Consider the following 14,021-nt stretch of genomic DNA (forward strand, 5'->3'; position numbering starts at 1 on the left):
ATCCTTCTTTCCAAGAATGACATCTTCTGAATGACCAGAGATGAGTCTGGATGATCTTCTGACAGATGGTTCTTCAGAAATGCTTAGATTCTCCAGAGAAGCTGATACTTGATCTTCAGATTCTTTGCTTCTGAGAAGCTCTGCTTCTGATGCGTTGCTTCTTGGCTCAACAACTTCTGATATATCAATATCACAATCTGCAAAATTGTCAAACTGCTTTGATTTTTCAGAACCAAGCTTATCATCAAACCTGGTATTGATTGATTCTTCTACAATCAATGTTTCAGTATTGTATACTCTGTAGCCTTTTGAGCGTTCAGAATATCCAAGAAGGAAACATTTTTGTGCTTTGGAATCAAACTTACCAAGATGATCTTTAGTGTTCAGAATAAAGCATACACATCCAAAAGGATGGAAATATGAAATGTTGGGCTTTCTATTCTTCCACAATTCATAAGGAGTCTTATTTAGAATAGGTCTGATAGAGATTCTATTCTGAATATAGCATGCAGTGTTTATTGCTTCTACCCAGAAATGCTTAGCCATATTGGTTTCATTTATCATGGTTCTGGCCATTTCTTGCAGAGTCCTATTCTTTCGTTCTACAACTCCATTTTGCTGTGGAGTTCTAGGACAAGAGAAATCATGGGCAATACCATTTTCTTTGAAGAATTCTTCAAAGTATCTGTTCTCAAATTCACCACCATGATCACTTCTAACCTTTATGATTTTACACTCTTTTTCAGATTGAATCTGAATGCAGAAATCAAAGAACACTGAATAAGACTCATCCTTGTGTTTCAAGAATTTTACCCACGTCCAGCGGCTATAATCATCTACGATGACTAATCCATATTTCTTCCCTCTGACAGATGCTGTTTTGACTGGGCCAAACAGATCAATGTGCAAGAGTTCTAATGGCCTTGAGGTAGAAACAACATTCTTGGACTTGAATGCAGGTTTGGAGAACTTGCCCTTCTGACATGCTTCACAAAGAGCATCTGATTTGAATTTCAGATTAGGGAGTCCTCTGACAAGATTCAGTTTGTTAATCTGAGAAATCTTTCTCAAACTAGCATGACCTAATCTTCTGTGCCAGACCCACTGCTCTTCAGAAACAGACATAAGACAAGTCACCTTCTGACTCATAAGATCTTGCAGATCTGTCTTATAAATGTTGTTCTTCCTCTTGCCTGTAAATAGGATTGAGCCATCCTTCTGATTTACAGCCTTGCAAGACTCTTGATTAAAGATTATATCATAACCATTGTCACTCAATTGACTGATAGATAAGAGGTTATGTGTTAATCCTTCTACAAGAAGTACATTAGAAATGGAAGGAGAGTTACCAGACTTTATAGTTCCAGAGCCAATTATCTTGCCCTTCTGATCTCCTCCAAACTTGACTTCTCCTCCAGACTTAAGCACCAGGTCTTGGAACATAGACCTTCTTCCTGTCATGTGTCGTGAGCATCCAGAGTCCAGGTACCACGACATGTTGTGCTTTGTCCTTTTTGCAGCCAAGGATATCTGCAATAGGAATAATCTTATCCTTAGGTACCCACATCTTCTTGGGTCCTTTCTTGTTAGATTTTCTCAAGTTCTGATTGAACTTGGGTTTAACATTATAAGCAATAGGAGGAACAACATGATAATTTTTAATGTGAGTTTCATGATATTTCCTAGGTTGTGTCACATGCTTTTTGGTGTGTGTTATGTGAAAAATTTGAGCATGTGAAGTGTGCCTAATATCATGGGAGTGGCCATACTTGAACTGATCATACAATGGTTTGTATGTGAATTTCATTTCATCAACAAGTTCAAGTTTGTATGGGATTTCACCCTCAAAACCAATGCCGACTCTTTTGTTTCCAGACACAGCATATATCATAGAAGCTAGCTGACTTCTGCCAATACTTCTAGATAAGAACTTCCTGAAACTTAAATCATATTCTTTCAGAATATGGTTTAGACTAGGAGTGGATTTTTCTGAATCAGAAGGAGATCCAACATTATTGGATAATTTTAAAAGTTTTTCTTTTAATTCAGAATTCTCCAACTCAAGCTTCTTTGTTTCAAATTCAAATAGCTTTTTCAGCTTTTTGTATTTGAGACTAATCTGAGACTTGAATTCCAGAAGTTCAGTTAGACCGGAAACTAACTCATCTCTAGTAAGTTCAGAAAATACCTCTTCAGAATATGATTCTGATGTAGATTCTGATCCGTCATCTTCTGTCGCCATCAACGCACAGTTAGCCTGCTCATCTTCAGAGTCTGAATCATCTTCTGACTCATCCCAGGTTGCCATAAGACCTTTCTTCTTATGAAACTTCTTCTTGGGATTTTCCTTCTGAAGTTTTGGACATTCATTCTTGAAGTGTCCAGGCTCATTGCATTCATAGCACATGACCTTCTTCTTGTCAAATCTTCTGTCATCAGAAGATTCTCCTCGTTCAAATTTCTTTGAACTTCTGACGCCTCTGAACTTCCTTTGCTTGTTCTTCCAGAGTTGATTTAGCCTTCTGGAAATCAAGGACAGTTCATCTTCTTCTTCAGATTCTGATTCTTCAGGATCTTCTTCTCTAGCCTGAAAAGCGTTAGTGCATTTCTTGATATTGGATTTTAATGCAATAGACTTACCTTTCTTTTGAGGCTCATTTGCGTCCAGCTCTATTTCATGACTCCTCAAGGCACTGATAAGCTCTTCCAGAGAAACTTCATTCAGATTCTTTGCAATCTTGAATGCAGTCACCATAGGACCCCATCTTCTGGGTAAGCTTCTGATGATCTTCTTTACGTGATCAGCCTTGGTGTATCCCTTGTCAAGAACTCTCAATCCAGCAGTAAGAGTTTGAAATCTTGAAAACATCTTTTCAATGTCTTCATCATCCTCCATCTTGAAGGCTTCATACTTCTGGATTAAAGCGAGAGCTTTAGTCTCCTTGACTTGAGCATTTCCTTCATGAGTCATTTTCAAGGACTCATATATGTCATAGGCCGTTTCCCTGTTAGATATCTTCTCATACTCAGCATGAGAGATAGCATTCAGCAAAACAGTTCTGCATTTATGATGATTCCTGAAAAGCTTCTTCTGATCATCGTTCATTTCTTGCCTTGTCAGCTTTACGCCACTGGCATTTACTGGATGTTTGTAACCATCCATCAGAAGATCCCATAGATCACCATCTAGACCAAGAAAGTAACTTTCCAGTTTATCTTTCCAGTATTCAAAGTTTTCACCATCAAATACCGGCGGTCTAGTATAACCATTGTTACTGTTGTGTTGCTCAACAGAGCCAGATGTAGATGCAGGTGTAGACTTTGCACTTTCATCAGCCATCTTTTACTGAAGCGTTTTTCTCTTCCTGAATCTTTTCTAAACACGGTTAAGTGCTTGCACCTTAGAACCGGCGCTCTGATGCCAATTGAAGGATAGAAAAACACTTAGAAAGGGGGGGTTTGAATAAGTGTAGCTTTAAAAACTTGACAGATAAAAATAAATTGCACAGTTATTTTTATCCTGGTTCGTTGTTAACTAAACTACTCCAGTCCACCCCCGCAGAGATGATTTACCTCAACTGAGGATTTAATCCACTAATCGCACGGATTACAATGGTTCTCCACTTAGTCAGCAACTAAGTCTTCCAGAGTCTTCTGATCACACACTGATCACTCCAGGAACAACTGCTTAGATACCCTCTAAGACTTTCTAGAGTATTCTGATCCACACGATCACTCTAGTTACAACCTGCTTAGATAACCTCTAAGACTTCCTAGAGTATTCTGATCCACACGATTACTCTAGTTCCTTACAACTTAATGTAATTAATTCTAAGAGTATTACAATTGCTTCTTAAAAGCTATAATCACAAACTGTGATATTTCTCTTAACGTTTAAGCTTAATCTCACTAATATATTACAACAGCAATGTAGTGAGCTTTGATGAAGATGAAGATTCTGAGCTTTGAGTAGAACAGAGTTTCAGCAAGTTAATGTAAGTTGTTTTTTTTTGCAGAATCGTTAACCTTGCTTCTCATCAGAACTTCATATTTATAGGCGTTGGAGAAGATGACCGTTGAGTGCATTTAATGCTTTGCGTGTTCCGTACAGCATCGCATTTAATGTTATACGCTTTTGTCAACTACCTCGAGCCTTGTTCACGCTGTATCTACTGACGTTGCCTATAATAGCTTTTAACGTTCCTTTTGTCAGTCAGCGTAGCTTGCCACTTGTACTTCCTTCTGATCTGATGTTTGTGAATACAACGTTTGAATATCATCAGAGTCAAACAGCTTGGTGCAAAACATCTTCTGATCTTCTGACCTTGAAGTGCTTCTGAGCGTGATACCATCAGAACTTCAGTGCTTCTGATCTCATGTTCTTCTGATGCTTCCATAGACCCATGTTCTGATTCTGCTTCGACCATCTTCTGATGTCTTGCCAGACCATGTTCTGATGTTGCATGCTGAACCCTTTGAGACAAAGCTTCTGAGCGCTGAATTATGCATACTCTTTATATATTTCCTGAAAAGGAAATTGCATTGGATTAGAGTACCATATTATCTTAAGCAAAATTCATATTATTGTTATCATCAAAACTAAGATAATTGATCAGAACAAATCTTGTTCTAACAGCATGACCCCCCTTCAAAACACGTCTATTGTATTCGCCACATCGCCCAGAACTTCATGCGGGAGATCAAGGACAGACATCTAAGAAAGGCCTTGGTCAATGCTGGTTATGCATTGACCCAACCCACATTCCAGCATTATCGGAGTGAGATTGTAATGACAAATCCAGAGGCAGGTAGTTGGGTAGATAACCTTTCTAGGGAGAAATGGACAAGGGCTTACGACAAGGGCGTGCGATGGGGCCATATGACGACAAATCTTGTGGAATCCATGAATGACATTTTCAAAGGCATTCGTAACCTTCCAATCACAGCACTAGTGGAGGCTACATACTTTAGGATGGCTTCACTCTTCTCAACGAGAGGCAGGAAATGGGGTGATGTTAGGCAATCTGGTCAACTATTAAGTGATAGTTGCATGAAATTTATGCAACAACAATCGGCAAAAGCAAACACTCATCAAGTAACTTCTTTCGATCGATTCAATCGCACGTTCAGTGTGCGCGAGACAATTGACCACAATAAGGGATTGCCAAGACAATAATATAGGGTTCTTCTGGACGAAGATTGGTGCGACTGTGGAAGGTTTCAAGCTTTTCGTATGCCTTGCTCGCACGTCATAGCTGCATGTGCGTATGCGCACCGCGACGCTAAATCACTATTGTCTCCGATTTACAAGACTCAGACGTTGCTCAGAGTTTACAGTGCTGCGTTTCCAGTGGTAGCCAAGGAGGATTACTGGCCTGAGTATGATGGAGAGGTAGTTTGGCATAACGACGCAATGCGGCGAAAGAAAAAGGGTCGTCCCAATAGTACACGGATTAGAACCGAAATGGACGTCCACGACAAAATGGAACGAAAATGCAGCATTTGTCGTCAGGTGGGGCACAATAGAAAAAGATTCCCTAATCGTGGCTCGACCTCGTCGCAAGTTTAATATAATCTGTATTTTTTTTACGACAATGTATCAGTTTCGCTTACCACCTCTTGTAACCGTTCATCGGTCTTTCATCAATAAATTGTGCTTTAGTGAAAAACCGATATCGACAACGCAAACATTATTTAGGGTTAGTGAGAATTTTACGAACTAGATTTATCAGACGTTTTTACGAAAATAAAAGACCGGAATAAAAAACGGTGCGCGAAAATACCCGAAACGGGTTAATTTTGAAAAAAAAAGGCACAACACATAGGAGGCAAATGAAATGGCGCCTATGTGTTAAAGCTTGGCCTAATGCGCCAAATCAAATGGCTCACACATTTTTGCCCTAATTTTTAAGGGTTTGCGCCAAATGGTTTGGCTTGTAACCTATGCATGCGCCATTTCATTTGGCACATACACCTTTCCGGTGTCCAAACCTAGACAGTTTGGTAAATACCCCGAAAACTTAGTTTTTTCTGTATTTTTTTTATTAAACCTCGTTATTTAATTTTTCTTTTCAAATTATTCTTCCTTTTAAAAGAAGAATAATATAATCCATTTTTCAAAACAAATGAGGAGAAAATGAACTTTGGATATTACTCCGAGAAAGTAACACACACAAGTTTCTACGAGTAAGCAACAATACTCAGAGTGAGAGTTTGAATGTAGGCCTTCATCTTCCAAATATGTCTCTATTCCTGCAAACACATTACACACTCTCTCCACCTTCACCGCGTTACCCTTTTCTCTTCTCAATTCCAAACCCTAACTCTAACCCCCACAATTTCTCCCGTCTAACCCCCACGCCCCCTCCCAAATCCCAATTACAATTTCCCGTTAACCGGAGTCCGCCACACCGTTCTCCGGCCTCCACTATCTCCGCCTCCCGCCGGAACACTTCAGAAACGCCGCAGTTCAAGTTGCCCCTGACTCTAGTCCGCGTAACTGTCTCCGCCGTGCTGTTCCTCTGCTGTGGCATTCGTGCTTGTTCGGCCTCTTCGCCTCCTCTAACCACCGTCGTTCACCAGGAACAAACTATTCAAGGTTTCCAACATTTTTTTTCATTATATCATTCCGTAACTTTAGATTGTAATTATATCCTATTGGTTTTGCTTATAATATTACGAATGTTGCTATTACATGAATCACTGAATTGTGATATGTGGTTTTATATGTTATTTATGATTGCAGATGATAATGATGCAAGTAAACAAGATGGCAGTGAAAAGATAGATGTAGATAAGGAGTTAGAAGATTCTTTTAATGCTTGGAAGTCTAAAACCTATGCATTGACTGTTCCTTTGAAAGTTGTTGCTTTGCGTGGCTCTATTCCTCCTTCATGGATCAAGGTTTGTCAATTGTCACACACATTCCTTTACTTGCTTTTTGTCATCCGTTAACTTTTTCTATTATTGATTGCAATTTATCCTCTCACTAGCTGGTTTTTTTCCCTATCGTTTGGTTGAAAATTTTCTGAAATTCTAGTTGCTTATGAACCCTTTATGGTCATCAGTTAGCCTTTCGTTTCCTAAAAGGGCGCTAGTTCATACTGGAAGTTCCTTTGATTCTGTCAATAGAAGTTATTATGTAAATTACACAATAAAGTAAGGGTAAAAATGGCAGAAAAATAGGCTACACCAAAACAAAGTATTCTCTTTAATATATGTTATAGATTATAGATGATAGATTTTAGTAAATATTATAGTTTTTCATGTGATTTTTTCTTCACTTTTAGGACTTCATAAATTCTCAAGGGAAGAGAATGTCGTTTAATGTGAAGTATTATGCAAGTCTGGAGAGCATCTTCTCTGGTCTATCCATTCCTTTTACCAAAGGAAATCTTGGCCCAACATCTCCTTTGGCAGCAGATATTGTCGGTATTGGTGATTCATGGCTCAAATTTGCCATTAAAAAAGATGTAATTGAGCCAATACAGGATGTAGATGGCCAGGAATGGTTTAAAAACTTAGCTGAGAAATGGAAGGTAACATTATTTTGTATTCTGTATTTCTCCTACTTAGAAATTGTGGCTCAGGATTGGTTTTGTTCTTATATAATAAAACCATTTATTTTCTGCACTTTTTTCTGCTTGATTTGATTCATCTTCTTTCATGAGTATGCATGTATGATTCTTTTTTTCTATGAAAAACAACCACGAGGAAACAAAGACTTCATAATTGTCAGTGTGCTTTTGTATGCATGACAATTTAAAATGAGTGCTACTCATAATGATCTCTCTCTTACATGGTAAAGTGACATCACTGCACATGTTTTTTTATACATAAGCATAGTTTTTTGAATTAACATGTTAGCAAAATTAAATGGATTTTTACTACTGGTCACTTGGAATAAGTGTCCTGTGTTGGGTTCGAATTCTGTTTATTAACGTTTTAAAAGATATGATATATGATAGAGTATTATGGCGTCGTTTGATCCATGTAGCCGATCCCACTTAGCAGGATAAAGTTTGGGTATTGTTGTTGTCGTACTGCTGTAGATGACAACATAACATCACTGGAAGAATCCAGTGTTATATACCATTGGTTTTTGTTGCAAGTGCTCAAGATTAGTTATAGCATATCCAATGGTTAGTTATTGTCCTTTGGGAGTGTATGTGTTAGACTTCTTATAGTGACCATTATGGACAGTTTTGGGAAGTTATTACGTCAGATATATTATTTAATTTTTGGAATAAATAGAGAAAGAAAAGGAGAAGCTGATTATGGGAATATGGGATAGTTATTGAGTGGTTTTGGGTGGGAGAGACCAAGACTTTCGAATTTCTTGGATAGGAATTGCTTTATATCTATTCTATCATTGTCTCTTTAAACTTTGTCTTACGTACTGTATGTTAATTCTGTATTAACAATATAAACTGCTGTTCTAGAAAAATTCTGCAGAGGATTGTTCTATCATTTCTGTTTTCTTTTCCATAATTCACTCACTATAGGTACCAGTTCTATCAGTATGTTGTTGATAGTACAATATTACATTCCCTGACAAAGTTCCAGGTATACCTACGCAGGAACTGTGAGGGAGAAATGGATCCTAAAGGTGATGTATGGGCTGCCCCATATCGATGGGGTTGCATGGTAATAGCATACAAGACAAATAATTTTCAAAAGTACAAGTTGGCTCCTATAGAGGTATGCTGTTTTCTATTAGACCCTGTAAAACTCTGGTAAAGCATTTATTAGATATTTTGATTAAAGTATATATTTGAAATGGAATTGTAGGACTGGGCCGATCTGTGGCGGCCTGATCTTGCGGGGAGGATTTCCATGGTAGATTCTCCTAGAGAAGTTGTTGGTGCAGTATTAAAGTATATGGGGGCTTCCTATAATGCAAATGACATAAATTTGGAAGTTAATGGTGGGAGAGATGCAGTTAAACATAATTTAGCATTGCTTGCAAAACAGGTACTGTTATCCAATGATCTCAACTGTTGGTGTCGCTCTTAATTGGAGTAGAGGGGAAAATACATAAAAGTTTAATTGAGAGAAAATAGTATTGTCCATTATGTTTTTCCAAATTATAAATATCAGTTACTATACTTTTATGTATTTCTAGGTTCGTCTCTTTGACAGTGAAAACTATCTAAAGGCTTTTGGAGTTGGAGATGTGTGGGTAGCCGTTGGATGGAGTAGCGATATTATTCCTGTTGCTAAACGCATGTCTAATGTTGCAGTTATCGTCCCAAAGTCTGGAGCGAGTTTATGGGCAGATCTTTGGGTATGTCTCTCATTGTGCTCTTGCTTTTGAGGGTTTGTTATCTGATTGCTTAATGGTTTTGATATGGTAGTGTGATTCAAATATCAATATGAGATTCAGAAATCATTTACCTATTCATTGATAATAGTTATGTATTTGTCTTTTTTAGACACTAGACATTGACCTTTCTCCACCTTTTTCCCTAGGCAATTCCTGCTGCCTCTCGGATTCAAACTAGTCTGATTGGTGGACGTGTAAGGGGACCGTCCCCTTTAATCCATCAGTGGATCGAGTTTTGTCTGCAATCTGCTAGAGCACTTCCCTTTAAGCAGGAGGTCATTCCAGGTGCCTCTCCCCCCCTTCTTCAAGGTCATTCTGCCAATGTGTCCTTGGAGTTGACCAAGGGTAGGCCAAGGCTAGACACCAATCTCATCGATGGAGCACCACCACCTAACATTTTAGAAAGGTGCGAGTTTTTAGAGCCATTATCTAACTCAGCAGTGTCAGATTACCACTGGTTGCTTGAGTCAATTCAAAAACCCGGCAATGGATTATACACAGAGTGCGTCAGTATATCTCATCCGTGGTCTCATTTTCTGGATGATTTCTTTCAAATTTGACTAGAACACATTAATTGGACCCTGAAATACATACCACAAATGTGATTTTAATGTCCAGAAACATCAAAGGTTGGTTGATGTTGTTTGAAGACTTGCGGAGGTTGATTTTCAAGATTATCGGGTTGTAATAATGCTGGAGCAGTAGGAGTTAACCGCCCATTCGCTTGCCCTCTTTAATATTGTGAGACTTCAAAATTTTCTGTAAAATTGATAAAAATAAGAGTTATTAATGTATAAGTGCTTGAAGTAATTTGTTTTTCATGTATTCATGTCTACTCTAGAGGATTTATTGTTTGTACAAATCAATATGAAGCAAATATTGGAAAAGTTCTAAAAGCTGCTAATCAACATGGCTTTTTTATATTCCATCCAAAATGTCCATGTTCCCTTCTGTCTCCGGCGTTTTCCCCCTATCTTTGCCATCCTTGCGGCTCCATGGTTCTCGTGAGAATCCATGGAACATTAAAAAAACGATTTTAATATTATTTTTAAACAAATAGAGATTAAAAAAATATCAAAATTTAATTATAAAATAATTAAATAGGAATGCTATTTTGGCACTAATTTTGACACTTACACATATTTTGGCACTAATTTTGATAATAAATTTTTAGAGCAAAATTTTTAATGTTATATATATAAAGGATATGTTTTAATAGAATAAAATAAAATAAAATATTTGGGAACTGGTTCTGCCAGGTTGGCCCTAACCCTGAACTTTAAAGAGAGTTTTTCTCCTTCTAACCTTTTTGCAATTATTTCTCTATTTTAACTGAGAAATTTAGACGCCAAATACATTTTTAGAAAAAAAATCCAAATAACCGTGTTTAATAATTTATTTACACCAAAAACCATGTTTTCGGCAAAATTACGCATATGACCAAGTTTCAGAGGTGGTCTCCACATAGGAGCCACCTCAGGTGGCGCCAAAGACCAAAACCTCTTAACCTATGCGCCACCCAGGGTGGCATCAATGCATATTTTTCCCTTTTTAGCCACCTAGGGTGGCGCCTATGTATATATATATATATATTTTTTTTGTTTTTTTTTAATTGTGTATATACTATTTTTTTTTAAATTTTTTTTATTTATTAACAAAATTGTTTTAACAATTAAATAAATAATGAAACACCACATGTCATTCATTCCAAACATTACAAATACAAGAAATGCAGAAACAACATTAGAAATACGGTCATACAGTTCAAACATTACAAATACGGTACAAAAAAGATAAATAATAAAACATGGATATTATGCTATTCACGACCCCTCCGACCATGACCCCTCCGACCCGGCGCCGGACCATGACCCCTCTCACCGCCAGTTCCGCAATCTGGAACTACTCGAATCCGGTTGGAAGGATCTCGACGACCGACTTCTCCACGACCCCCCTATTCCTTGGTTGTTCTTGTTGTGTCTGGGTAGGCGGTCCTCGGATTAGCCCCTCCATGCGCTCATTGGACATGTATTCTTGTATGTTGCTGTCAAATAGTCGGGTCCCCATGCCCTCAAAGATTTGTCTTGGCGGTGGAGTTGCGTCACATGGTCGGTAAAATCCAGCGCTTGATTGACCTTGAAAAAATGGCATTGTTTGCTGGGGTGTGGTGTACCCATATTGTTGGTGTTGTGGAAATTCGTACTGTGACGATTGAGTGGTCATTTGCTCGTTTGGGTCGTAATTGTCATCTAGACCCATGTCGGGGCTGGGTTGCCTATTGTAGCTGGAGGGGCCGGCGTCGCCGTGTTGTTGGGTGAAGGCCCATGATTGTTGCTGGATGGGTTGCCTAGTGGAGGAGGAGGGGCCGGCGTCGTAGTGTTGTTGGGTGAAGCCCCACGATTGTTGTTGGACGGGTAGCCTAGTGGAGGGGTCGGCGTCACGGAGTTGTTGGGTGAAGCCCCATGATTGTTGTTGGAAGGGTTGACTTTGGTAGGGCGTTGTTGGTGTTGTTTGAAATTCCTCATGGTCAGGTTGTTCGGATGTTTGGCGTTGTCGGCGTTGTTGGCGTTGTTGTCGTTGTTGGGGTGGTTGTTGGGGTGGTTGTTGTGCGTATTGTTGGGGTGGTTGTTGTGCGTATTGTTGGGGTGGTTGTTGTGCGTGTTGTTGTTGGCGGGGGTCGTGTAGGTAGTAGGGGTCTGACACATACATATCGGGGGTTGTGACTGTTCTATACCAAGCAAGGTATGTCGCGGTTGGAAACATGGGGAGTTGGGCAACAGGGAATTGTAACAGACGGCTGCGACGCTGCCTCCACATCTCACAAAATTCAGGTGCGAATGTACGATAATCTGCGTGGTCCCATTGATTGTTAACTCTTTTAATATGCCAGCGACCCAAATCAGTGGGGGGATCCGGGATCGGTTGATGCATGCCAAACTGCAGTCTCACACGGTCAGATTGGTGCATCTCAATGATGTTGAACCTTATTATCGGTACTACTGCAGTCCAAACTTCCCGGTCACTCTCGTTTGGCTCATGGTCTAGCAACAAGTATGGTCTCCAATTAAACTGCGTGGGAGAAAAAATAACATATTATTAAAAAGCATGATGAATTGTAATACATCTATATGATCATATAAAAGTTTAGGGATAATACATCTTCAGCTCGGAGGTGATCAATTAGGTCCCGATATAAAACAACACTCCCCCTCGGATTCTTACTGTAATCCAATTTAGGACCACAGAACCTAAAAAAAAAAAGAGCAAAAATGTTATTTCAGATTTTTATGAAAAAGATAGTTAGCATTCAAGGAATAGCGTTGAAAAAGAGAAAAAGACGTACCTTGTTGCATAAGGGAACGTGTAGTTGTTCCTGCCTACAGGGGACAGCGTCGGCATTCTCCACCAACCCCATACTTGTAGGAGGAACGCACATCCATAGAAGGTGCACTTCTCGGCAACCGCGTTCTTACAAAGAGACTGGTATAACATCGCCAAAACGGCGGACCCCCAACTATATTTCCTAATCTTGCTAATACTGTCAAATTTACTTAAATAGAAAAAGTTGACAGTGTTACCTGTCGACTCCGGGAATAAAAGTTTACCAAACATCAACATTATATAAACCTTAGTCATTAACCAAACATGCTCCTCAGTAAAGTTGTCCATCAAGACGAGTTCATCATAGTAATCTCTAAGGGAGACCAGACTGATACCCTGGCCTCTTGAACCTTGAGTAGGCACAACTAGATCTCTTCCCAACACTCTCTCACACATTGAATTAGCATGTTGAACAGATCCATTAACAGCCTTGCCATCAATGGGCAGACCAAGTAACATATAAACATCCTCTAGAGTAATAGTACACTCACCTATTGGAAGATGAAACGTGTGGGTTTCAGGCCTCCATCGCTCTTGTAAGGCAAGGATGAATTTTCTGTCTATGGTGTTGTTGTTAACTTTTATGATATGTCCGAAGCCACATGCTTGGAGATTCGGAATAATCCTCTCGTCGGGTTCAACGTAAGCGTGAGAACGTGTACGGAATCGGTCAACAGCCTAAGAACCACAAATAAATCGATTAAACTGGATATCATATACGCATAGATGTTTAGAAATAAATAAGTATAAACTTACAAAGGTCGCCAAATTCGCTCTAGTTCCTCTGTGTGTTTCACCCATGGTAAGAAGTTGTTGAGCCATTTTCAAGAACTCTTTAAGTTTTCTGCGGAATTGAAAATGCAAAGTGGTTTTTTGAAGAAGAAGAATATATGTTGGTGAAAAGAAAGCAAGTATATGAGAGTATTTATAGAGGGTTGGTGGTTGTTGATGTTAAGTGCATGAGGGCCAAGTGGTGAGCATGCATGTGATACAGATATCAAAGTGATAAAGATGGGTTCACATGCATTCTGTGTTGAAATGACCATGCATTCCCGTGTTTTGTGCTGACTTTGTCTAGGCATGCATGCATTAATTGTTTCTGCCAGAATAGACTAGGCTTGCATCCCGTGTTCGGTGCTGAATTGTCTAGGCATGCATGCATACAGTATTCCGATGCAGGTAGATCACATGCTGGCGGATCAGATTAGGGTTTTGGCAGTGGGGACCACTAGACAAAATTAGGGCAAAAAAAAACAAAAAAAAAAAGAAAATACACTAATGCGCCACCCCAGGTGGCGCCATGCTGGAAAAATTT

General features: G+C 39.1%; 1 protein-coding gene and 1 pseudogene across 1 annotated transcript; one reads left to right on the forward strand and one right to left on the reverse strand.

The window, feature by feature from the left end:
* The first annotated feature begins 6,136 nt into the window (after positions 1-6,136).
* On the forward strand, positions 6,137-10,272 carry LOC131624475 (uncharacterized; annotated as a pseudogene).
* LOC131624447 (serine/threonine-protein phosphatase 7 long form homolog) lies at positions 10,075-13,547 on the reverse strand. Its single transcript, XM_058895382.1, has 5 exons — positions 13,463-13,547; positions 12,669-13,384; positions 12,483-12,573; positions 12,033-12,394; positions 10,075-10,084 (listed from the first exon to the last, which is right to left on the reverse strand). The coding sequence occupies exons 1-5, from the start codon at positions 13,526-13,528 to the stop codon at positions 10,075-10,077; spliced, it is 1,245 nt and encodes a 414-aa protein (XP_058751365.1). The 5' UTR covers positions 13,529-13,547.
* Between the last annotated feature and the right edge of the window lie 474 nt (positions 13,548-14,021).

This window comes from Vicia villosa, unplaced genomic scaffold (assembly GCF_029867415.1).
Source record: "Vicia villosa cultivar HV-30 ecotype Madison, WI unplaced genomic scaffold, Vvil1.0 ctg.000131F_1_1_1, whole genome shotgun sequence".
Classification (NCBI taxonomy): Eukaryota; Viridiplantae; Streptophyta; class Magnoliopsida; order Fabales; family Fabaceae; genus Vicia; species Vicia villosa.